The sequence below is a fragment of the Ixodes scapularis genome, unplaced genomic scaffold (assembly GCF_016920785.2).
Source record: "Ixodes scapularis isolate PalLabHiFi unplaced genomic scaffold, ASM1692078v2 PGA_scaffold2__306_contigs__length_199485367, whole genome shotgun sequence".
Lineage (NCBI taxonomy): Eukaryota > Metazoa > Arthropoda > Arachnida > Ixodida > Ixodidae > Ixodes > Ixodes scapularis.
This window is the reverse complement of record NW_024609857.1, coordinates 3,005,505-3,031,184: the sequence shown is the minus strand read 5'-3', so window position 1 is coordinate 3,031,184 and position 25,680 is coordinate 3,005,505. Positions and strand designations below refer to the sequence as shown.

The 25,680-nt window shown below is 49.9% G+C and overlaps 1 protein-coding gene across 1 annotated transcript; it reads left to right on the top strand.

The window, feature by feature from the left end:
- Positions 1 to 196: 196 nt before the first annotated feature.
- Positions 197 to 21,032, top strand: LOC8033210 (protein VASP homolog). The gene is made up of 7 exons (XM_029992122.4): positions 197 to 440; positions 1,686 to 1,744; positions 3,651 to 3,761; positions 5,606 to 5,632; positions 9,808 to 10,027; positions 12,585 to 12,922; positions 20,834 to 21,032. Exons 1-7 carry the CDS (start codon positions 200 to 202, stop codon positions 20,855 to 20,857), a joined length of 1,020 nt encoding a protein of 339 aa, XP_029847982.3. The 5' UTR covers positions 197 to 199; the 3' UTR covers positions 20,858 to 21,032.
- Positions 21,033 to 25,680: the final 4,648 nt, after the last annotated feature.

Genomic DNA, 25,680 nt, shown 5'->3' with positions numbered 1-25,680 from the left:
GTACAACGGGGCAAGAGAGCGGCGCGAAAGGTGGCCTCGGCCAGCGACCCTAGCTCGCGGACTCCTCGGCGCGTGCACAGGGAGCACCCAGGGGAGCCCCGTTTCGAGTGCGGTTCCGGCCCTGCGACCCAGATGGGCTTCGATCGGCGGAAAGGTGGCCGAGGAAGCGGCGAGGGAGAGGGCGCTAATGCAGCCAGGCATGGCCCCCCCGCCCACCGCCAACAGCCGTGCTCGCACCCCGCTCGTGCCCGGCTCAGACGGCATGGGGAGCCAGCGACGGCACGCGCTCTGGCTGACGGCCTCGACGCCCGTGCTCCTCCTGCTCCTGCTGCTGCTGCCAATGGTGCCAGAGAGCCTGGCCAAGGGCGCCAGGAACAGCGCCGCTATGGATACGGCCCTCAGGCAGATCAACCTGTCCCTGCTCTACACGTTGGCCTGTGGTGAGCCCTTGGCCTCCCACGCGATGTCTCGTCCCACCGTGGACTGCAGCGAGGGCTCGAGGCACGAGCTTCGAACTGTGTCTCGGATCAGCGAGTAACCGTGCACAAAAAGTACCGGATGAACTTCGGAACTCGCGCCTTCGTCCCCCGCACATTTTGGGAATGCTAAAGACGGTTTCCAGCTTTTCTTTTTGAATAACAGGAGGTCAAGAAAGCTACGGAAATTTGTTGAACATTTTAACTAGCCTTTTTTTTTTTGAACATTGTCGGAAGCTGACTGTGTCGAACATACGGAAGCCTTTCATATAGAGAGCGAAAGCACGGCGGAAGAAATTAATTTACATAAAATGGACGTAAGCACGAGTTACCTAAGCCGCTCACGGCACTGCGGAGAGAGAGGGTGGGCCAATTTTGTTTTAATATAATTCGTTCTTCGCTGATCCCATAGAAGGGGCACGATGAATATGCATGAATGGATCGTGTATAGCTGACTGGCTAGCGCAGAGGCGACAGATCTCGAACTGTATCTTGCGTTAAGGCCCGTTCACGCACTCGCGACTCCTTAGAACAGAGAGCCTTAAGACCTCTCAAAATCTCTTACGACGAGTGAACACACTGACACGCTGGCGCCATCTATGCGGTGACCCTGGAACTGCATTTCACTAGAGCGAATTCGGTTTGGTGGTATTTGCGAGGTCAAATGTACGTACTACTTATAAGGAATGTTCGTTTACAACTTTTACAGGCGTTTTTAAAGCCAAGAAAGAAAGAATGATGCGCGAAAAAAATAGAGAATATGCGGGACCGCCAAGTGTTCCACTGCTACCCGATAGGTGGTGCCAGTGTGTTCTCTCGTCGTAAGATATTCGAAGAGGTTTTAAGCAACTCGGTCCTAAGAAGTCGCAAGTGTGTGAACGGGCTTTTATGGTTGTATGAATTTTACGAGCACTGCATGCAACTGAGAAATGTCCGAGTACGTAGTGCACGCGGATGCATCCTGGGCCCCAACCATTGGGCTTCCTCGGATAAGCTTGGCCCAAGAGAGGGCGGTACCACGCTCCATCGCCCACGAAGCTTCCCCGAGATCTCGCGGTTATTGGAGCGTGATATCGATCGCCCTTCTGATTGGCCGAACCGATTAGAGGAAGAGCAACGATTGGTGTTCAGACCGGTTTGCGGGTCAGAATATACGCACGAGCTCCTAAAAGTGCCCCCATGGTGCGTTTTTTTTTTTTTCGGTCGCAGATACGACGGTGAGCAGCGAGGTGCAAGTCAAGCGTTTCCAGTGTCTCCTCCGGAGCATCGTACGTGCGCAGCACCCGCGGGGGCATAAGCACCTAGGGGACGAGGCCTTTGTCGCCTAACCGTCCTCACTTGCAGGCAGCGCCGCCTAGCTTGCGCCGTCGACAGTGCGTCTTGCAGCGTCTCACAAAAAGCGCGACGCTAGCAGGCGTCGACGCCAAGACGGACGGCTGTCGCTTCGCGGCCACTCTCGACGCTTCAGCCTATTTTGCCGCTTGGAGAAACGTTCTTAGATCTTTCATTTGACAAGCTCCACGGAAGAGCGGCCTTCGAAAACGGTTCTCCTCTGTTCAGGCACGTAGCCAGGATTTTGTTTCGGGGGGGCCCGCCCATGACGAAATTCTGTATGAGCGGAAGGGGGGAGTGGAGGTTCCAGCAAAGGGGGGGGGGGGGGGGGGGGAGCCCGGGCCCCTTGACCCCCCCCCCCCCCCCCCTGGCTACGTGCCTGCCTATGTTGCCTGCACGCGAGCAGGTACTGGCGGACAGAGCCGCATTGACCATTTCGCTGTCTACTAACACGAACCGCTGCTTGCGTCCCAAGCGACTTGCAGTTTCTCCATCTTTGTGAGCCTGTCGAGCTTGCTTATGTGACCAGTGCCAGAAAGCATGCCTGCTACACGAACAACAAAGTTAAAGATTTAGCGAGGGGATGCGGCTGTACGATTTAACGTCTTGGAGGAGGCAAGTTGGTTTACAAAAATATTCGAAAGATTTGAACAGATCTCGCCCTTTTTGGTTCTTTTTGCGTTCCCCTGGAAAATTGGTGGTTAAATGTTTCATCGCCGTTTCAAGCAGCGGTGTTGAGGTGTGCTTTGTTCATTCTTCTTGTGAACCGGGAGTTCGCTGGGACGTCAAAGACTAGAGCACCGCTTGGTGGCGTTTGCAAAGAAAAGGCTTTATATAGAGAGTTTGGTCAATGGGAGGAACGGGCAAAGCCAGGACGTAAACCAGACGCAGATCGAGGGCTTAACATGCTCGACGTGCTCCCTTGGCCAACCAGAATCCAAATACTCTCCCCTAGCGGTGGTAGCGAGGAACTTCTTTATCAAACGCGTAAGAGTTAAATGCAGTAACTATTCGCGGCTGAAAATAGGGTGTACGTGATGTTTCGAATGTGATCGCGCAGAAAGATCTAGAAACGAATGCGCCGCTCGAACTCTGTTTTGCTCGGACGGGGTCTGACCGCTCGGACGGCAGATTCCAGGCCTCCGGCGCCTGGCGTACGGATTACATCGATCCTTCTCCTAGTCGCGAAGTTTTTTTTTTTGTATCTTGTACAATCTTTATGTCTTCTACCATAATTTTGCATGACCGTGATCGAAACGTCACGTGCACCATATTTTCAGTCACCGAGAGTTACTCCGACGCACTTATTAATTATGCTTCTCGCGACCACCGCCGGGATATTATTCGCGGCTTCTGGTTGGCCGCATTCGAATTTGTGAGGACGCCCTGGGACACGTCCAGCCCACACTCGGCCAATGGCGCCTCCTCATTTGCCTCTTATACGTCCCAATGAATGGCCAAATTACGGCTCTGCGGGCGGATAGCGTTCTTAGCTCCACCAGCGTGAACGCCTTCTCACGGGAAACAAAAGAAGAACCATTTTCGAAGGACGTTATTTACGAAAACTTTATGTTTTCTATAAAACCACGAAATAATTCATTTGCACAGCAGGTAATGTGCGTGCAACGTTTGCCCGTTCTGCCGCTGCTTTCCATAGGGCGGGCTGATAGTGTAACGAGTAAAGTCCCCCTATCTTGTAGCGAGCGACATCGAGCGTACGCTCCACGAAAATGCGCGTTTTAGGAAGCTCGTCAACTGACTGCTTAGGGCGGGACGGGGGTCCACTAACAATGACGTCATTAGCCATAGAGCGAGGCTCAGTGGCTCTTTTTCGCTCGGCAGGACCCCTCGGACAAGATGGTGGTGCTTGGCTGCCAGTACAACGTGGGGGGCACCATGGACGCTGCCGCCTTCCTCACGGCACTCTGCGAGAACAAGCTCAACTGCAACAAGGTGAAACGCACCCGTCGAGACGCGGGAAGTGCGCGTCGCGCTTTTCGGGCACGCTTTTAAGCCCGAGTCAAATACATAGTACAAAAAGCGGTACGCAGACACTTCCCGAGGCGTGTCTTGTATGACGCTCACATTTGTCATACGAAAACTTTCTGCACAGATGTATGAAGCTAACATGCTTGCTGTGCGCAGATGTCATCGTGTCTGGAGCGAATGCCTTTTTTTGTACGACGTCGGAGTGCGGCTTTACGTGACCGAGTGGTACCCAAGCGTCCGCTCATTAACTCGGGATGTTGTCGTAGAATTGGCGGCGAAACGCTTACGTACCGCTCCTGAGAAATTTTGTCGAATCACTCGGTTTTCTGCATCTCACGACGTTTCTCTATTCTGAGAAGGGGACATGACGTCAGCAGATTTTATCACTTGGAGTAAGCGACAGGTTAGAAATGCCGCTCGCACTTGTGCCTTGGCTGAGCACATGCTCCCGAGACGCCCTACATAGGGCGTCTTAGGAGCATGCGCTCAGCCAAGGCACGAATGCGAGCAGCATTTCTAACCTATCGCTTACTCCAACTGAGGTTAACGAAGCTAGCAAGGACGTGTGGAGGTGGGCCTCCTAGTGCACCACTTGGCAACCGGGTGCATTCTTTAGGGGAGCGGTGCCCACGTGACTGATCCCCGCCACCCCGGCGCTTGCACTGCCTGCGAGGGCGACTCGCACCGGAGAATAGACATTAGCTAGTAAAGCGAGCTAGGAACGATGTCTACATATCATCCTGTACTGGAAGAATATTCGAATCAGACGAACATGGTTTAATTCGATAGCAGTTACAACTAGACCGATCACGCCTATTATCAAACCAGCCATTGTTAGCGCATTAATTTTCGGAAATCTTCAAACATTTAAAGTGTCTGAACGTCAATAAATATGACGGAATAAAATAACTATACAGAAGAGGGGAGGCTGGCGAGGTTACTTTTGAAAGTTTCACTATACTATGGCAAGAAAACGAAAGTCCGCAGAAAACGTTATTTCTGGGTACCCTAATCGGCTCCAAGAGTTAAAATGACGAGCAAATGTCGGGGGTGCATCACGCCTATGAAGGTGCGTTTCAGTGGCCATTTAGCACCCGGATAGAAGCGGCCCATAAGTGAGTGTTCTGTTTTGACAAAGTTGTCATTAAGTGACGCCATAGGCTGGATATTCTTTGCGACTCTCAACCAGTGTTGGCGGTAACCTGTTACTAGTAACGGCATTACTGGTAACACTCACATTTTTTCTGAAACGTGTAACGTATTCGTTACCTTTTCAAAACAGTACCTACGTTACTTATTTCGAGTAACGGGTGACGTAGTTACGTTACTCGTTGCGTGTTCTTGTAAGGCTTAAAAAAGTCAGACTTCAATTGTTTCCGTGTTTGTAGGCGCCAAGTCATGTGGATTTTTAAGTTTTTTCGTTCTTCTTTGTGATCCTTTTGTTGCGAATATTTAGGAGAAATCGTAAAGACGATAAGGTTCTTATGTTGTTTCTTCATAGATATATTGTTTCTTAAAGTGTGGTGCCTATGCATACCTGTACCGTCAAACTAGTAAAACACGTTCATTCCTAATTACCAAAGTAACGGAAAAGTAACGGGCGTTACTTTTTATCTGTAATGGTAACGAGTTACTTTTTCAAAAAGTGACTCAACATTAACGTAGGTCGGTAACGCGTTCCTTTTATTCGCAAGTAACGAGTAACGTATTTTGTTACCCTTTTTTCGGTAACGCCTACAACACTGCTCTCAACGTGCCGCAGAGATGTCTCCGCCAAAATAATTTTCCGTTCCGATTTCTTTTCATAGCTGCGTTCCTGCATGGCCACTGAAAGGGTGAGTGGGTTACTCTTTTTTCCCAAATACGCCCTAACCACAATGGCAACCGAAACCATAAAGTGCAATTCATCAATCGAGCCGGTCGCATGGATGGTAGTACACAGCGGCTGCTCTTCCTGGAACTTGGTGACTTCTGTGTTAGAGGGGGGCAAGTCGGCCGGAGCTCACAATGTTCGAGTGTCGAACATGACTGTTAGCGCTGCGTGCTGAACAGCGCTCGAGGCGCTAACCAGAACTGTAAAGTAACTGTAAAGTAAAGTAAAGGTGTTCAAATAAACTAGAAGCTGTGTTTGAGACTTGTTGTTGTTTTGTCCGTTTTTTTTTTTTTTATTTTTCCGTGTCTCCGGTTTACGATGAAAGTAAGCAAATAGAAATATATAACCTATTGTAATTGATGTCAGTCTTACTAGTAAATAAAATGAAAAAAAAAAACTTTTAACTTAGCCCAGTTGCCATTCCTTATAAACATTATATTGACAAATGCAGAAGTGCAGATTGATTTAATTTCAACATCGGCGCAACATGATCTCACTACCTCCAACTCTACCGAGAGCAGGGTTGAATCTACACGGAACTACGCCAATTTCTTTTCCGCTCTAAAAATCGAACCGCGTGCCAGCTATCACAGGACGTTGCGGGACAGTTTAAAACTAATTTTTATGGGAACGTCTACAGTTTTGAGGAAAACTCCCCCGGTAAATCGACACTCGTGTTTTAAAAGTTGGTACTCCTCAAATATTTTGGACTTTTCGTGGGGCTTGCAGGACAGCTTCTTATCGTTGCGCGACATTCTGTTCGACAACCAGCGCAATGTCTGCTAGGAAAAATTCACATTTTCGCATATGGCTCAAACAGGATATCGAGTGATGAAAGGCATCCCTGATTATTTCCAGTAATACTCGCGTTATATTCACCTGAAGCTACTAAATGAGCTACGCTTAGAGTATCGGCACTCCGTTCCCCGATCTGCTAGTGGGAGCCGCCATCTTGGTGCTTAGTGCAGAGCATGCGCAACTGTCGATCGTCACAATTCAAAAATGCGACTTCCTCTGCTTTAAATACGGTGTCGTGGAGCCCAGGTGATGTTGCTGTGCTCTGTCGCGAACTATTTTAACACTTCTCGAGTGTGGAAAAGCGTTTTCTGCGATTTCAGATAACGCTTCAAATAACCGGCAAGCATGATTTTAGGCACCAGAATGGCTGAAGTGTCGTTACTCTGAAGCGTAGCTTACTTAGTAGCTCTATATTCACCGATAGAGTGAAAAGAGCAAACAGGCCTTTGGAAGGCCCGGCCTCCAGCACGAGCTCTATGACTTCCGCTGTGCTTTGGCTGTGCGCGCGCGCTCGAGGGGCACGAGACGCCCCCAGCCGAAGCATAGCCTCCTCGATACTCACAAAGCCTGGCAGAACGCCACGAGAAGCGGTCGTCGAAATGGAAAAGGTGGAGCGGCAGACAACGGATGAGAGGAGTGCCACGTGACTGGCGCCCCGCTGCGGCGAGACGCCGAAACACACTTCTCCCGAGCGAACAAGTGTGTTTCGGGTCCTCGCCGCTCCAAAAGCTGTGCTCTGACGTCCTGGTTCTCCGAAAAAAGGCTCTTTGATGCTCTGTGCTACCAGATCCTCGCGCTCCGAAATTCCGACCGGGCACTTTATGGTTCCGTCGTCGAACTGCCAGGCTTTGTGAGTATAGAGGAGGCTATGGCCGAGGGCAAGAAGCTAGCGCTGGAAGCAACTGAAGCTCCTTCCGCTCACCTTGTAAGTGACTATTGGCGGCATAATGTTTTTGGAGGCGCCCTTCCATGGTTCCCTCTCCTAACGTCGTTACCTTGCGAACAAAACGTTCGACGGTGATTGTAAGTAGCATGGTGGAAGCTTGAAATCACTGGGCTCTCAGAGCTACACTGCCATCGCCGTCAAAATTCGATTTCATACATTCATTTTATTTCCGTCGATGAGGAATCCTTCGCTAACGTAATACTCGGCATTCAGCCAATCGTGGCAGGAGGACCACTGCGACTCTTCCGATCGCTCACGTCACCAACAGTATGTTGAGTTTGCGCTTAGATTGATCCCTAGAACGAGCACTTTACACCATGCTAATACTTAAAAAAACACACACACAACAAAACGAGATTGATTGTTAGCGTTAGCAATGCCGCCCTGTGCGTACGGACGGAGGTCCTCGCGTCCGTTCCCCCGCCGCGTAGAGCGGTCACCTACCTCCAGGCGGCTTCGCCTTGCACTCCGGAGGCGTGCGGAGAAAGCCGCTGCGAAAGGATCGTGAATTTAAGGGCGGAGGCGGTCCTTCACTACTCATTTTACGTGTATGTAGTTTGTGCGAGCCATGACGTTCTATTGTATCACATTAGGACAAGCGTTGTAAATGAGCACAGAAATAAAGACATGTTGGTGATGATGATGATGGCGAAGGCTGATGAGCCCTACATGCAACACACTTCCGTTCTGGCAATTCCTTCAAAAGAGCGACGCAAGCTTGTTTTTTTTTTTCCCGTTGATACATTGTTTTTGCACGCGAAGCGCTAAAATATGATCTCAGGACACCACTAAATTGCAATTTCACAACAGAGTTGTACATTTAGAAGAGAACAAAACTTAACTTGCCACAATTTCTTCATCAGTGTAGGTAAAGCGCTTCGGCAATTATATATATATATATATATATATATATATATATATATATATATATATATATATATATATATATATATATATATAATGTTTCTGTGAACTTTATATTATTAGTAATAACAATTTGCTTCAGGTGGCTCGTTACGTTTCGTTGCCATTGCTTGTGACCGAGAAATTAAGAGGGAAAGTGGAAGACAATCGCGAGAAGCTGATTCTCGATCACTGGCGTTTTGCGGACGAAAAACTTATTTTGCGTTGCAACTATTTTTTATTCGTTTGGTAGGTGTGCCTTTGGAAATTATGTTTCTGGGAAAGATTGTCAAATGTTTCCTTGCGTGCACTGCGCGTAAACACCATTGGAACGAAAATAACATTGGCGTTTTATTGTAACTTACTCGTGCCGGGCGATCGGTATCAAGCCCAAATGGCGGTTGCAGTTTCGGTGACAAAGCGGTTGCTTTTTTTTCACTGAGAGTGCACGACTCTGGGAGCAAAACACGGTTCGCCCACTTACTGCATAAGCTGATTAAGGGAAAGACAGGCAATGGGTGTTCCGAGCGCATCGCGGCAAAGTATACACGCAGGGGCAAATAAGAGTGTTTAGTTCTTATTTTCAGACCAAAATGTTTTTGACCCTGAACTTTCTTTTCTTGGAAGTTTTTGGCGTTTTGAGTTAAGAGCGAATAGAACAAAATAAAAAAAAATAAAAGACTTTTAAACGCCGAATTAGAGCGCAGCTCTTGAAGAGGAGGAGGGGAAGGAACGGAGAGGAGGGTATGTCCCTCCTCCTCATCCGTACCATCCCCTCCTCCTCTCCAGCTCGCCTCTCATTTAGCGATAAATTTTTCGCTAAATTTCCCGCTAAACTTAGCGGGAAAATGTTTTCGTTAAATTTAGTGGGGAACTGTTTCCGCTAAATCTAGAGGGAAATTTGTCCGCTAAATATTGCGGGGAACTTTTTCCGATAAATTTAGCGGGGAAAGTCTTTCGTTAAATTTAGCGGGGAAAATTTTCCGCAACATTTAGCGGGAAATTTTACTCACAATGCAACGCGCGGTGACCCTCGTGACGTCACAAGTGACGTCACGCTTGACGTCATCAAGAGAAACGTCTCATCATGCACCGCGCGGTTACGCCGACGGCGACGCCAATGCCGCTCAAGCTGGAAACGGGCGCCTAAGAGGTGCGCTCTAAAAGTTGACCTTGCGGAGCTAGGAGGAGGGGCGGCCGCCCCTTCCCCCCCCCCCCCTATACCCGCCCCTGCAGCAGACAAGGATGGCGGCGCCCTGAGTTAAGAGAGAGGAGGGGACGTCAGAACAGCGAACTCTGGTTGGGTAGACACAAAGCTAACTGCCTTTGTCTCGCTGGTCGAACATGTTTGAACGCCGAACGCGTTTGCTTTCGAAAAGTAAGTGGAGACGAAGGCAGCTAGATTTGCGTCCAATTATTCCGACGTTCGCTCATCTCATTTCCCTCAGTATCGTATTGGCATGGTAAATGTACCCGGACGGCTTCGGCAGGTGAAGAACATGCAGCCCGTGGCGGGCCCCGTGCCGCAGCTCCCGGAGCCCGAGCAGCCGATCCAGGCCGGGGTCTCCGGGCCCGAGCAGGGCGGCGCCCACGTGACCTCCAGCCCCGGGCCCACGACCCAGCCGGCGGCCCCGACCACGACGCCCGGCCCCGCGCCGCCAGCCTCCGAGGCGCCCAGGGAGGACACGCCGCCGGCCGCTGGCGGGGAAGGCAAGCACCGTTTCGGCTGTCGCCCGGCGGCAGTCACGTAGTCGCCTTGAGGAAGCGCAGCGTTCCTTGTTGCCCGAGTACGCTGCTCGATACCGAGTCTCGGAGGGAATGCCCTGCCTCGCGGTCACGCTGCTAATACATCATACAGTCTTCAGCCACTGTCTGTGGCCTTCCGTGTGTCACATTGCTCGCAGAGGAGATGTTTGCAGACATGTATGAAGCAATGCTTCGAACATCCTTGAGGTGCAGATGTCATCCTGTCTGCGTCGAGCAGCGTGTCATTTGAATGATGTTAGAGCAGTGTGACAGCAACGCTCATTCTGGTTAGCTTTCGGGTTTGACTACAGGGAGAACGACGTCAAGGTAAAAAATAAAAACGCGGTGAAGAAACACACACACACACATACACACACAGGCACAGACACACACACACACACACAGACACACACACACACACACACGTAGTCTGCGAACTAAGCTCGTTGGTCTGCTTTCGCCTTGGACGCTGAGCTTAACTGGCGTTTGCGGTCGGGCAGCAGGAGAAGGACTGTCCTCTGTTCACGACTTCGAGGTTTAGAAGTTTGTCCTTTTCGAACAAGCGTCGAATTCACTTTCGCGATTTCCTTCGAAGAAAAATGTGTCCTACGGACTGTGTTGTCCAACGTATAATACGGAATGCATGATCTTGAGCACTCCAACTAGTTCATCGAAGACCAGCCAGACCAAATTCACGTTGGATTCCCCGTCGCAGAGCACGCATTTATTTATTTTATTTATTTACAATACTGCGGACCTTTCGGTCTACGCAGGAGAGGAAGTACAAAAGCACATAATAAATACATGATCATGCACTCTGTGCGGGTCAAGCGTGCGCAGGCAGTTCGAAGTGCCTGCGCATTCTTTACATGCATCACTTAATTAAATCATCATTGTTCGTATTGTGTCATGTGTTTAGGATGACCGCGAGGTCCGTATGCTTTTTTTATTCCTAAGGGTCGCCGATGCGAAACGATATCAGAACATAAGACACATTAGTATAAACGATATGGAGCCGCAGAAACGTTCACAAAAAGCGGAACATACACAAAAATAACGAGACGTTTCGAAATTTCTGTATTCTGAAATTAGAGCGCAGCTCCTGAGGAGGAGGAGGGGAGGATACGGAGGGGAGGGTATGCCCCTCCTCTCCTCCTTCTCTCCTCCCCCTCCTCTTCCTCCCTTTCTCTCCTCCCCCTCTCCTCCCCCATTTCCTCCTCCTCCGTACCCTCCCCTCCTCCCACAGTTTCCCCACTAATTTAGCTGGAAAATAGACGTCACATGACCTTAAACTATTTCAGTTTCCCCGCTAAATTAAGCGGGGAACATGACGTCACATGACGTCGTGTCACGTCACCTATGAACAAATTCAGTTTCTCCGCTGAATGTAGCAGGAAAATTGACGTCGCGTGACCTCAACACCAATTCAATTTCTCTCTAAATTTAGCGGGGGGTTAAACCGACTGCGAGGGCGACGGCGACGCCGACGAACGGATGCCGAATAGCTGCGCTTTAAAAAAGGCGTGTTTTACTTTTACGAGACCGTCTGTTCGAGGAAATCGATGGAATACCGCACGACCCTTCCTTGCTTGATTGTAGCGGAGCTTTCTACACTTTTATCTCTCGAGAGGATGGTGAGATGTCGCTTCTTCGTATCCTTTGTATACACTTCGACGCACCTTAAAATTCGCGGATAGCGAAACAAAAAAGACTGCTTACCAATCACTAGTACGTCCTAGACTGGAATACGCTCTCACAGTTTGGTAGCCGCACACAGCAGATGGAAGTAATAAACTTGAACGCGTGCAAAAACTGGCTGGGAGATTTATATTTAATAATTTCAGATATACTGTGTATGCGTCAAGTTCGGCTAGACTAAATCATACTAGAACCATTAAACAATATAGAATTAAGCACGATGTCTTCAAATATTTTTTCCCCTCGGGAAATGAACGAATGGAATTCTCTCGCTAACGCAATGGTAACCCTTCCGTCACTCGATATTTTTGTAGAGGCAGTTGCTTCTGCCACGTGAAAGTGCTCGTAACCATGTCACACCAATGCAATATGTACCACCCCTGCTATGGCTCACAGACGGGAGCCGCAGTACCATTGAAATAAACAAAAAAATCTGCTTTTAAAGCTCATCCGCCGGCATCTCTTGGCCAAACAAGTTCAGCCGGCGTTTTTCGGTCACTTCACTACTAAGTTTCGGCCCAGGACAGGATGCTACGGAGGCAGGCTGAATGCATGGATTAAATGCAGTTTAAGACTTGTAGTCTACGTAGAAGTTGAACGAAAGAGACAGACAAGCCAGGAAGTATATAGCTCTCGGTACAACCATTTGATGCTTTGAGAAAGATACCAAGAGCGAGTTTCAAGCTCTGGATCTTTTGTTCAGACTTAACGCAGTTGTGTTGTGGAGACTAGACCAATGCTCGATCACCGTCTGGTATTAAACTAAAGTTTTTTTCTTTCTTTAATGTGCCGGTTTCTTTGACGCGTTTCACTCGGCCTCCAGGTGAAAACGTGCCTGCGGGCGGTGGAGACAGTGAAGACCCCCGGGAGGATAACCCGAGGCCCGGCGACGCCGTCGCGGTGACGTCTTCGCCGCCTCCGGCGAGCACGGCGGCCGTGCCCGCGGACCCTCCAGGCGGCGAGGTCCCGGACGACATTTTGCCGCCCCCGCCCGCGGACGAAGGCGGTGACGAGATGAGCTTCTACCCGTGCCTGTGCGCGCGCAAGGCCAAGTTCCGGGGCCGCTGGAAACAGCGACACAACAGCCGTCGCCGCGCCAGGGCCGCCCCCGCCACCAGCTGGAAGGACTACAACTTCCTCTTCCCGCTCGGCGCCGTTAGGGTGCGTGCCGCTCGGCCACCGGCCAGAGCTCCCCTGGGCTGCGCGCAACGTTCTTAGATCTGTCCTTTGATAAGCTGCAGGGAAGAGTGTCGTTCGAAAACGGTCCTTCTCTGCCGCTCGCACGCGTGCAGGTTCAGCCGGATAGCGATTTTTGCGCGACCAGCAACACCGCTCCAATGGTCAACGGAGAAGGACCGTTTCTGAACGACGTACGCTCTTTTTGCGAAAATTTTCTGTTTATCATACAATCAAGAGTAGAAGCACTTTCCACCGCAGGCAGTGTGCATTTAACGTTCCACCTGCTCAGTCGATTATGTCCATAGGGCGGCCTGATAGCGTAGCGAGCGCCTCCGAGTGGACGTGCCACGAAAAGGCGACAGACGTTCTAGGAAGCTTGCCAACTGACTTTGATCTATTAAAGTTGAACTGCGCGAGAGTCCAAAAGGCGAAAGAGAAGGCGGCCTGAACTGAAGGCCGCCTTCCCTTTTGCCAGGTTCTCGGGGGATTCCGTTTTCGATCAAAAGTGTTTGTACAGGAGCTTAGGACCCCGTTCCCTGCATGCCTCACTGCGTGTTCTTGTCCCGGCTGCCCTAGCCTCCAGGTCTATCCTCCAAGTAGATCTAGCCTCAATGTTTCGTTTTATGTGCACTTATTTTACGCAAGAATCGCTTAACGTCCCTGAGCCGAATTTAAACATTCGACCGGGTATGGCTATCGGGGTAGAAGGGTGCTGAGCTGGGCTAGATGGTTCCGATTACACATGATTCAAATCAGCGAACAACGTTAGGAAACTGTTGAAGGAAACAGAAGACAGGAAAGACGCTGAATGGCTATCGGGTTTTTGGTTTTCGGCGTCTATTTCTGGCACGATTGTGACACATGAAGTTGGAGTGTATCGGCTTCTATACTTGGCACTGGCGTGACTCCAGCATGTGGAATGGGAGAAAGACCGCAGCGGTACACGAGGGCGAGAGAAAATACAGTGGTACATTTGATTCTAAGGAATGTTCCTTCGGTTGCCTGAGCCTGAATTCCGGATTTTTTGTATCGTCGAAAAGGCCGCCTTATTACGACCGATTTCTACATTTGCGGCTTTTTGTGGGAGTTGTAGTTTCCTCAGCGCTTGCCATGGCTCGCACGACGTTCCGTCACAGCGACTACGGGTCTGCTAGCAAAAGATCGGCGTTGTGCCCCGATGCGGCAGCGCCTCCCCTCTTCCTGCGGATTGACATTCTCGGACGACCGAACAAAGGGGAACCGGACACTTCGCTCCCTGTTGAGAACTCAGCTCCGGTATCCAAAGCCAACAAGCCAACGAGCGGGAACCGGACGAAACGTAATTTTCGCTCTGATTTGCGGCCTCTGATTTGCTTCTCCTTGGTACTCCTTCATCCACCGGCTGATGTGAGCTTGTGTAGGGCAGCAGAACAACATGAGGTATGGAAAAGAAGCGCGGGTTGTCAGTAGCTTCCAACGTGAAATAGCAGATGATCACTATTTCAACCCGCGCCCGATCTCAGATCTCCGCGGCACTCGGTTCGTAGCCGACGATCAATGTGATCAATGCTTTTTTTTTTCCCGGTCCGTAACCAGACCGCATACTACGTTGCGTTCTTTTTTTGTGTGTTTTGAATGGCGCTTCGTAGCAGACGAACCGCGTTCTCTGCCGGCATTGGCAAACGAACCGTCTACAAACGCAATCTTTGCTCTCCCCGCGAGAGGCAAAGTAGATCTTGCGGTGTTAAATCGGTTCCCTGCAGAATCCACGGAGAACGCTCGGAGGAGAATATGGCCGGATATCTGAATAGTCCGAATATCTGGATAGTCCAAATATCTGGATAGTCCGAATATCTGGATAAATAACCCGAATATCCAGACCCCGCGGTCAGATCCCTTTGAGGCTGGCCGTTTGAGCCGAGGATGATCTGGATTCGACGGCTGCTGCCAGCGTTCCCTGCGGTTGTCCTGCAATCACTGAACGTTGTTTCTACGAGGGGTTTTTAGTCAGTTCGAAGCCTAACATAGAAGCGAGAACTCTGAGATCAAGAACACAGTTTTATTTTTCAACCCAGGCCCCTTGAACGTCCGCACGCTTCACACATCGCTAAGTTCTCTTATTCCCGAAGAGAACAAACCTTTTGTTACGTCCCTAAAAATAGTGATCAACTGCCTCTTTGAGGTCATCATCATAAAGAAATCGGTGTCCTCGAAGATTTTTCTTTGATGTCGAAACAAGAAGAAACAACTGGGGGCAAGGTCCGGAGAATAGGCTGTATTGTTGGCGACTTCGAACCCGCATTGTCGTACAGCGTCTTGTGCAATGTGGAACATGTGCACTGGAGCATCGTCGTGAAGATATTAATTCGTCTTGCTCAATTTCCCCCGGTGTTTTTTATTGGTGGCCTCACGCAAATGAACCAGCACTTGGATGTAATAGACCCCTGTTATTGTAGTTTTGGGTGGTAGGGGATTCATCAGCAGAGCACTATCTTCATCCCTCCCCAAAAAAATGTCGCTATGATGTTGCCCGCAGAAGCTGTCTTGAATTTTAAGGATTCTTGCGCTTCCAGGCCATGCTCTATTGTTTGTTCACGGGGTCCAGTGGTAGGTCCAGGTTTTAGCCCCCGTCACCGACCGCCGGTAAAAGCAGCTCCCATCAGCGTTCATCACTGCAAACATTTCGCGACATCATTCCACTCGATCCTTCTTCATTTCAGGTGTAAAAATTTTGGGAACCCAACGCGCACAGTCCTTGGACAGACCCAAATGTTCGCGAAAGATCGTTGGCACGGACCCAGTACCACGGCCCACTTTTCCACTGCAAAGTTTTGTAGCAACCTGGAGAATCGCAACACGCCTATTCATTGTGACCATGCCTTCCACTCTGCGACACATTTCCTCAGTGGTGACTTCAACGGGGCGATAGTGTCGTAGGTCGTCTTCCAAAGACGTTTGATAGCCTATTACTGCGCGCTGTTTCCGTACACACTCGTCATGCGCTCATGAATACTTGCCGCCGTTGTTCCCTCTTTCACCAAAACTTGGATCCCGCCACGGTGCTTCAAGCCGTCATCCTCTTCAGATGATGAAAATAATCCCTGGAGAAGGGGAACAAGAGGGACAAAGGACAAACACAAATCTCCAAACACAGCTAGGTGACTGGTGCGCGACCGAAAAAATCCGCCTGGTCCGGGTATCGAACCCGGGACCTCTCCATTACAGGTGGAGCGCTCTACCAATTGAGCTAACCAGGGGTTAGACATCAGTAGAGCAAACGGGTTTTATCAGCTGCCACCAGTCTAACACCAACAAGGGTGAAGCTTGCAATTTAAGGTTATAATTAGAATGCAATTAAATGCAAAGGTGCAAGCGAGCTGGACAAGAATGATGAAATTAATCCCTGGAGAAGGGGAACAAGAGGGACAAAGGACAAACACAAATCTCCAAACACAGCTAGGTGACTGGTGCGCGACCGAAAAAATCCGCCTGGTCCGGGTATCGAACCCGGGACCTCTCCATTACAGGTGGAGCGCTCTACCAATTGAGCTGACCAGGGGTTAGACATCAGTAGAGCAAACGGGTTTTATCAGCTGCCACCAGTCTAACACCAACAAGGGTGAAGCTTGCAATTTAAGGTTATAATTAGAATGCAATTAAATGCAAAGGTGCAAGCGAGCTGGACAAGAATGATGAAAATAATCCCTGGAGAAGGGGAACAAGAGGTACAAAGGACAAACACAAATCTCCAAACACAGCTAGGTGACTGGTGCGCGACCGAAAAAATCCGCCTGGTCCGGGTATCGAACCCGGGACCTCTCCATTACAGGTGGAGCGCTCTACCAATTGAGCTAACCAGGGGTTAGACATCAGTAGAGCAAACGGGTTTTATCAGCTGCCACCAGTCTAACACCAACAAGGGTGAAGCTTGCAATTTAAGGTTATAATTAGAATGCAATTAAATGCAAAGGTGCAAGCGAGCTGGACAAGAATGATGAAAATAATCCCTGGAGAAGGGGAACAAGAGGGACAAAGGACAAACACAAATCTCCAAACACAGCTAGGTGACTGGTGCGCGACCAAAAAAATCCGCCTGGTCCGGGTATCGAACCCGGGACCTCTCCATTACAGGTGGAGCGCTCTACCAATTGAGCTAACCAGGGGTTAGACATCAGTAGAGCAAACGGGTTTTATCAGCTGCCACCAGTCTAACACCAACAAGGGTGAAGCTTGCAATTTAAGGTTATAATTAGAATGCAATTAAATGCAAAGGTGCAAGCGAGCTGGACAAGAATGATGAAAATAATCCCTGGAGAAGGGGAACAAGAGGGACAAAGGACAAACACAAATCTCCAAACACAGCTAGGTGACTGGTGCGCGACCGAAAAAATCCGCCTGGTCCGGGTATCGAACCCGGGACCTCTCCATTACAGGTGGAGCGCTCTACCAATTGAGCTAACCAGGGGTTAGACATCAGTAGAGCAAACGGGTTTTATCAGCTGCCACCAGTCTAACACCAACAAGGGTGTTCCCCTTCTCCAGGGATTATTTTCATCATTCTTGTCCAGCTCGCTTGCACCTTTGCATTTAATTGCATTCTAATTATAACCTTAAATTGCAAGCTTCACCCTTGTTGGTGTTAGACTGGTGGCAGCTGATAAAACCCGTTTGCTCTACTGATGTCTAACCCCTGGTTAGCTCAATTGGTAGAGCGCTCCACCTGTAATGGAGAGGTCCCGGGTTCGATACCCGGACCAGGCGGATTTTTTCGGTCGCGCACCAGTCACCTAGCTGTGTTTGGAGATTTGTGTTTGTCCTTTGTCCCTATTGTTCCCCTTCTCCAGGGATTATTTTCATCATTCTTGTCCAGCTCGCTTGGACCTTTGCATTTAATTGCATTCTAATTATATCCTCTTCAGACATTGCCGCTTGGCGACCTTCGACGTAGATCGACGCAAGATCGACCGAGAGTAGAGAGCGACGTGCCTTGCAACTTCCTTTTTTTAAAAAAAATAATTTGTCTCGATGTTTGATGCAATGTGCATGTAACAGTTTAATATCTATCGCATCACACTTAGAGGGACGAGGTTTACTTTGCGCTCACCGAGCGCGCCATGACGAACGCGGTTTCGCGGTCGTAACTTTGCGGAGTTCGGAGTTTCCAGGCTCAGGGCGTACAGGAGGAGCGGACATCTTTCATAGCAGTTTTCAGCACATTAAGAATTAAATTATTGAAAACCGTGAATGTGAACGATAATCCTTTTCGTTGTTATTTTCCCACCGTTGTATTCTGCACTAAGTTCTTCTTATGGGATTTTTGGGGGGGGGGGGGGGGGGCGGGGGAGAGGAGGGGGAGTGGGGACGGAATACTTTAAACCAGAAACCCTTAATTATGGCATACGCCATTTCTTTTAATACAATGTTCACGTTATATGCAAAAAAAAAAAAAAAAAATGTCGCTCCGTTCCACAACGCAGTGGAGAGTGCGAGAGCTTCCCCCCAGCGTGGGACGCGGATGACGGCTTCCCGTGCCGGTCTTCCCGAGCGTCGAAGCCAGGAAGCACGGCACAGCCTGGGCTCGTTCCGGAAGTGCCCTCCGTGGCTCGCTTGCCAGATAGCGCATCGATTTTTGCCATCCTTCTCGCAACGAAGCGAACTTAGGTCGGCCAGGTGCGCCCCGCGTCGAAACCGGCGGTCACTTTATGAGCGGCGGGATTTCCAGCGATGACGGCTCGGAAAGGCCGCGAACGGTCGCGCTTGGGTTTTGGTACCTTCGACGACAATTTGTCCTCGGAGAAGGCGCTGGGCAGATGTAGTTGAGTGGCACTCTAACGACGCGGTGAATACATCACACAGGCGGCAGAGACTGTCTGATGTCTGTTTCTTCCTGTCGCGTTGCTCATACAAAAACTATCTGCAGACGTGATTGAGGCATGTAGGAAGCAAAGATGCTTCGAACAAGTGTCTGCGACTTTTTCCCCGATACCTTGTTTTCAGAGAAGGCGCTGGGCAGACCTTGTGCGGTGTGTATTAAGACAGGGAGTCGTTGTTGGGTGCCGTTTTAGACGGGACATGGGAGCGCCCGCACTTTCGGCGAAAACCTCGGTGTGGACGCGCAACGGAAAAAGACGACCGTGGGGCAACGTCGTCCGTGTTTGCTTCTAAATAGGCAATTGCTGAATTATATTGCAAGAACCAACGCAAGCGCACACCAAGGGGGCGTTTGCTGCCGTTTATCCTTCGGCATTTTTCGGGCCTACATTGGAACGTAATGCGCCAAATTATAATCGCTCAACGTCGCGAAAAGCTTACAACCTTTCACTGAGTCGAGGTTCGGTTGCGTACCGTTTTTCTTCTTTATTGTTATGCACAAAGGAATGCGTCAAGGCGTGCCCCTTTCCAGGAGCTTTAATCTGAACACGTTGCTAAAAATTCGACCGCCGCCATTCCCTGAAATCAAGCGCGGCGCCGACCAATCAAGGCAGCCGCATTCCTCGCCCACTTTTTCGCCAAGTGTCCAAATTAGAGCCCCGGTACTTTAAGGTCCCTACGGGTGAAGAGGTGTAACACGCTATCGCGGGCTGAGATAACGTTTTTTCTTCTTCTTAACTCTTTCATACTGCCACCATGAGCAGACTGTAGAGCGGATACTCGTGTATTGGAATTCGTCGCGGCTACAAAGGATAACTCGCCCTATGGGACTTGGGGTAATATATGCATGTTCATCGGGATCAAACGTCACGCCCGAGGGGAGTTAATGTGACAAAAACTTGAGAGAGACCACCATCTCCGAAAAAAAGTTGATATAACTTCTCACGTTATATGCGCTACATGGAAAGCCTCACATGCAGCGTTTAACGACAATCGTGCGATTAACTCTATCTAAATTTCCCGCCTTCAGGCACGACGCGGCAAGGACTAAGTGATCTCTACTTTTTGTTAGCAAAATGTTCTCATTGAACGGCTGCACCCCGGGGACACTGTATCAAATTAAAGCAAATGTTACGCTAAATGTAAAATTTCACATTCAGGCGTTATGTTGGCCGATACTGGACTAAAAGTGCCCGTAGGCCATCTAGCTCTGGGCCACAAAGCCCCATATGAACGGTGCAAATATCTACACAGCTAGAAGTCGATTCGCCTCTGAAATTTGAAGATACTGCATGGTTTCACGATGTCGAAGGGAATTCCTTCCAGTCTAGTGCGACCATTGTATCTGGAGCCCGTCTCCGACTGGTGTGTTTAGCGTTCTATGCTGCCCATACATCAGAAAGGCCCCGACGTGGCAACAAATGGCGTCACAGAAGCCGGAGTGTCATGCTGTCGCACGCCGCGATCCTGGCTGTTGGTCCTAGAAATGCTATCGAAACGATGAAATGGTATTCGATCGACCGTGGTAGATTTTTCCAGTAACGTACTATCGTACTCGTTAGATCGCAAAATGACTAACGAGTAAAGTAACTTCGCTACTATTTTGCGGTGTTTTCTATTCTATTACGTTAAGCACGAGCGAACGGGAATGTCGCTGTCGTCTCGGCGTCCCAACTTCTGGCTGCCGAAGCTTCCGTAAACTGTCACATTGGAGAACGACCTGCGGTAGAACAGGCGTCTGCCACGTACAGCACTGGGACGCCGCCAGGATTGCGACCGGCGACAGCATGACACTTCTATGACGTCATCAGGCGGAAATCGAGGGACCCCTTGTTTGGCCGCGGTGAACGCGTTAGTCGGAGGCGCGTTCCAGGCACCATACTACGACCGGAAACCTGGAGTTCTGGATGTTCATCACGCGGTAGTGCACGTTATATCGACCTCTCTTTTCCCCCCACTTCTCCTACAATGTCTCTTCCCGAGTTCAACAGTATGATGAACCTTTCTTTGCCACATCATAAACTCACGTCTGTTCCTCCGCAGGAATGCCTCGTGTCCACCACCTAGCGAGGAAGAGCAGTTCTTGTGCGCACCTGGATCACTTCACTCCTGGGATCAACGTGCGGCATTCTTTGAGGGCAAGAAAAAAAATACAAAAAACAAAAAACGGACGAACGAACTTCGGAAACGACAGGACAGCAGTATTGTGCGCGAAAGTGTACGCTCGAAACCACGGACATTTGCAGCCCGGAGAAGGCAGCGGAAAGCCGTGACTTCGCCAGGAGTCGTTTCACCAAGCTGATTATTATTTTTTAATTGTTTAGAGAGGAATGCATTACGGGATGATCCCTATAAAAATAAATATGCGAAGAATCGACTGCCTGCATAGCCCTTGGACAGTTCACAGAAAGTGAATTTTGAGCATCTTTAAGAAGTTTCTGCGACCGGTTGACTAGATAGAAGCGCCATGGATCGGGTCGCGTTGACGTCACTAAGCGTTCGGCGTATGCGTGACACCTCCCTAACTTTAGTTCACAGGATATGCACAGGGGGCAAGCGGCAGGGAGACATCTCGTGCTGTCTCGTGTTCTGCACGCGCAGAGCTCCAGCAATGTTGTCGAACGCGCAAAGACTAAAGGCCGGTTCTCAGATGTAGCGATCGAAAGTGTCGCTGTGGTCGGCCCACCACAATTGGCCGAATGCTGACTATGACGCCAGGAAAGGATTTCTCATCGACGGAAATAAGAGAAATGTAAGAAGTTCAATTTTGGCGGTGTTGGCAGTGTTGCTTTGAGACCGCTATGATTTCAGGCTTCCAGAATGCTCATTACAAACACCATCCAGCTTGTTGTTCACAAGGTAATGACGTCACGAAAGGTAACCAACGAGGGCGCCACCGAAACATCTCGCCGCTAATAGCGCTGATTGATTGATTGAAACGTTTATTATGTGAACCATACCCTTGGTTGGAAAACGTTTATTGTAAGAAAAAAAAGAAAAGTCTTGCGACTGAAGTCTTTAGACTTTAAAAAATGTGAGGGGGGGGGGGGGGAGGCGTCGCGCAGGTACAGGAGCTTGCTACGCGGTGCCTAGATGAATCTTTTTATTCCTGTAGAGGCGATGAAGTCTAGGAGACTCTTAAGCAGCTCCTTATTGCGTTCTGTATCTTCTAACGCTTGTAATGGTTGGGTCCATTCTTCATAACTTATTACCCTTGCTGAGGTCTTATGCTTCACCCTCTTTTCTTTCCAGCACTCGCATTCCCAAAACATATGCCTTAGGCTTCCTGTAGTCTGTTCGCAGAAGGGGCAGCCGCTATCTTGGCTTATGCCTTTTCTACTAAGCGTACATGGGTCGTTCGTGGCTTCAGAGTGCAACCTCCTAATGCAAACCCTTTGCCACCTACTGAGCCTCATTGTTGGTAGGGCAGGAGGGATAGGTTTAAGGGCATTAAGTCTGGCCCTTCTTCGTTCCTTATTGACGTCCCTGGCCTCGTGAGGAGCGAAGTCAAACGGGTCCCGTTGCTCGACGGGCACGATGGCTGGAAGCGTCGATTGGTGGCGATAGTATTGGAAGATTATCTCCGCCTTGGCTTCCCGCTCGGCCCTGTCTTGTCCAAGGATCCCTGAGTGACCGGGAACCCACTCCAGGTAGAAGTTGGTGTCCTTGCTTCTTGCTTCTTTGATGTTTATCATGATCTTTTGTGCTGCCTTGTCCATGGTGCATGGGTTTCGAAGTTCCTCGATGGCCTCTCTAGAGTCCGAAAAGAGGTATATTGTCTTCTTTTCTTCATGGCAGTGGCTCTGTATGGCGTCGGCCACTGCTTCTAGTTCGGCCCTTTTCACGTGGGTTCCTTCTTCCAGGAGCCTTCGCCCATAGTTGTTCTTTATCGTGTTAAACCATGCACAAGCCGCTTTTCCCTCCTTAGTAACTGTTGCATCGGTGTAGATGACCTGGGTGTTTTCTTTTTTCTGGAGTTTTTTTACTCTCCTCAGGTGCTTCATCCCCGCAGTTTCCCTGTCCCTGACCTGGTCTCTTTTGTCTGGTACGTCTGTTTTGATTAGCGCCGATTCCCAGGGGGGAGGTTCCTCCTCTGGTTCCTCCATTTGTGGACATATGTTCCTCATTTTAAGTATGGCTATTTTAAGTATGGCCTGAAGGCAGGCCATACCCTGGCCTGCCTTCAGCTACTTATTGTTTCTTATGAGCAACAGTTTTGACGGTGCGATACAAAGCTGGTGAACGCTCCTGTCAGCACGCACTTAGCGCGAGGTCAGCGCTGTGCTTGTAGCGCTCCGCTGCATGTGTGAACAGGCCTTTAACTTCTCACGATGCATTGGTGCAGAGGGGGCGTAGCTAGCGTAGCCAAACTGGCTGGTGACATCGGTCTATGTTTCACAAGAATTCCACACTCTAAACAGCACTACCAAGGAAAATGTTTCCAGTGTATAATTACATGCGCTGCACGCTCTGGCGCCTGCAGTAGTGCCAAAACATAATTCATCTTGTACGCGCGTACGTCAACGCCTTATTTAGATTATTTACTTCGAATTTTTTGTTCCTGAAAGGCGAGCGCGTACGGCGCGTAGACTTACATTCTCAGCATTCTCCTTGATGCTTGGGCAATTTAGCAATATGTCTATTGCAAGAGCGAGGAATCGCCTGGTGCCTCATTCTAGCCGGCGCTTTGGGGTGACGTCAGCAACACGAGCTGACATATGAACGATTGAAAGCAGGGACTGATCTCTATGACAAATGCTAGATCGCGTTTGCCCGCTCCGCGAATGCGGCCACTAGCGGCCATCTTTTTGGTAGAGTTATCTTACCTCTAACAAATGTACAGCTGGTGCAGCCACTATCATCCATCCATGGCAGACAGCGTTGTAGCAGTTGTGGTGGCAGGCTGCCATCAAAATAGCGTGGGTGATATTTCGTGCTTGATTGAAATTGTTCCGTAAAACATATTTTTGAAACCGGCGTGAACGATAGCCCGATCTTTGAGGACCCGGCGAAAGTTTCACGAAATCGCAGCACCGGGGAAAAGCAGCTCAGCACGCATCGAAAGTCGCATCGAAAGAAGCATCGAAAGCAGACGCCGGTGCGGAGTCTGCTTTCGATGCGAGCTGCGCTGCTGTTTGTTTGTTTGTTTGTTTATTTATTTCTGGGGTAACGGGAAAGGGTGGACACCTGGAGATTGTGGGCCTCCGTTGATGGGGAGAGTCACTACCTGGTGGGGGATTAGGGAAAGGGATGAAAAAGAGAATAGGAGAGAGTAAAAGAATGAGAAAAAGGGCAATTTTTGCATACTGTGAGTGCCATGCAGAGAGGCTCAAGAAGGGACATGAAATGTTCAGCACAGCGCCACCGCAATGATGTCACCGCCCCCGCCACGCCGGGAGCATACCCCAAACCGACCGCAAGGAATCGCTCAGCCTTCCTCCGTGCCCCACTGCCCGGGAGTTTTTGTTCCAGTGCGGCACCCACATGACGGCTGGCCCGAACGTCGCCCCTCCTCCTTCTCCGGTGCGGCCCGAGCCCTGCCCCGGCACCGCAGCAACAAAAACGACACCGCGGCACCGCTATGTTAAAACTTTCTAGTCACTGTTTCGCTGGAAACGTGATCAATTACCAGCATCTGGCCGATTCCCTAGTAAAGTCAAAGTCTGTCTTCAAGGCCTGTTTCTCGAAAAAATCGTAGAAGTGCACGAAACGCTCTTGCTGTCGCCCACCGGTGACCCTCAGTATTAAATATGTCGTTGACAGTGTCATGTATAAGTAAGTGACAGTGGCATGTATAAGGCATGTGCGTAACTCTGAAGAAGCGTTCTTCTGGGGTCACATGAGCAGGGCACAACAGGAACGCGTGCTCCGAATCTTCTGGATCCCCACAGTCTGGACAGTTGGGGTCTTGTTTGCGGCCCATCATGTGAAGCCGCTTTCCCGTGTATGGACACCCAGCCCGGAGTCTGTGTAGCAGTGAGGGGTCGGCACGTGGAAGGTTCCGAGGAATCGTTGGAGGCGGCTTGCCAATCGCCACTCCAGGATGTGAATGAAATTGCTGAAGCTCATCATGAATTAATCGATGCCCCTCGTTGAATCGGTCCAACAGAAACGTCGGCGCCGGATCGTCATGGGCCCTTGCAGCCAGTGTGTCCGCTCGCTCATTGCCGGAAATTCCAACATGAGACGGGATCCACTGCATGGCGACTGTCCACCCTAGATCCTCCACTGTTTGAGCCTCTAATGCAATTCTAGCCAGTAGTGGCGTGCGTTTATCACTTCGTTGGAGCTGTTGGAGTGCACCTTTAGAGTAGGTTAAAATTACAACCTTAGTGGACAACGTAATGTTCTTGATAGACTCAAGCGCTCCCCAAATGCCACCAGCTCTGCCGTTGTTGATGACGTCACAAAGTTGAGTCGTCCAGCAACATCAAAGTCCATTTCTGGAATTGTGATTGCAACTGTTGCTGTTTTCTTGGCCCTGTTGGTCGATCCGTGTGTATATAACTGAATCCAATCCTTGTAGTCGCCATCTAGGCGTTCTATAGCAGCTAACCTCGCAACAATCGTCAGTACATTTGCTTTTTGCTGTGGAAGAGGTAGACTCTCGCATATCACCAGTGGTGGACGTGTCGAATGCGGAGGCGAAGAAGGGAGGAACTCCTCAGGGCCTCTAATCTCTCGATTGAATCACCCTATCAAATGCCCCAAATGAGAGTTTCGTCTAACCCGAAGGTGAGGTCGGATGCTAAACTCAGAGGGCACACCACTCATGCGACTAATGTTGCGCATGGCTCTCTCCTCCAGTCTTAGAGAAAGCGGCCATACCTCGGAAGACACAAGTGTCACAATATTTTCCGCCGAAGGGGGAGCCCCAAGCAGCTGCGAAG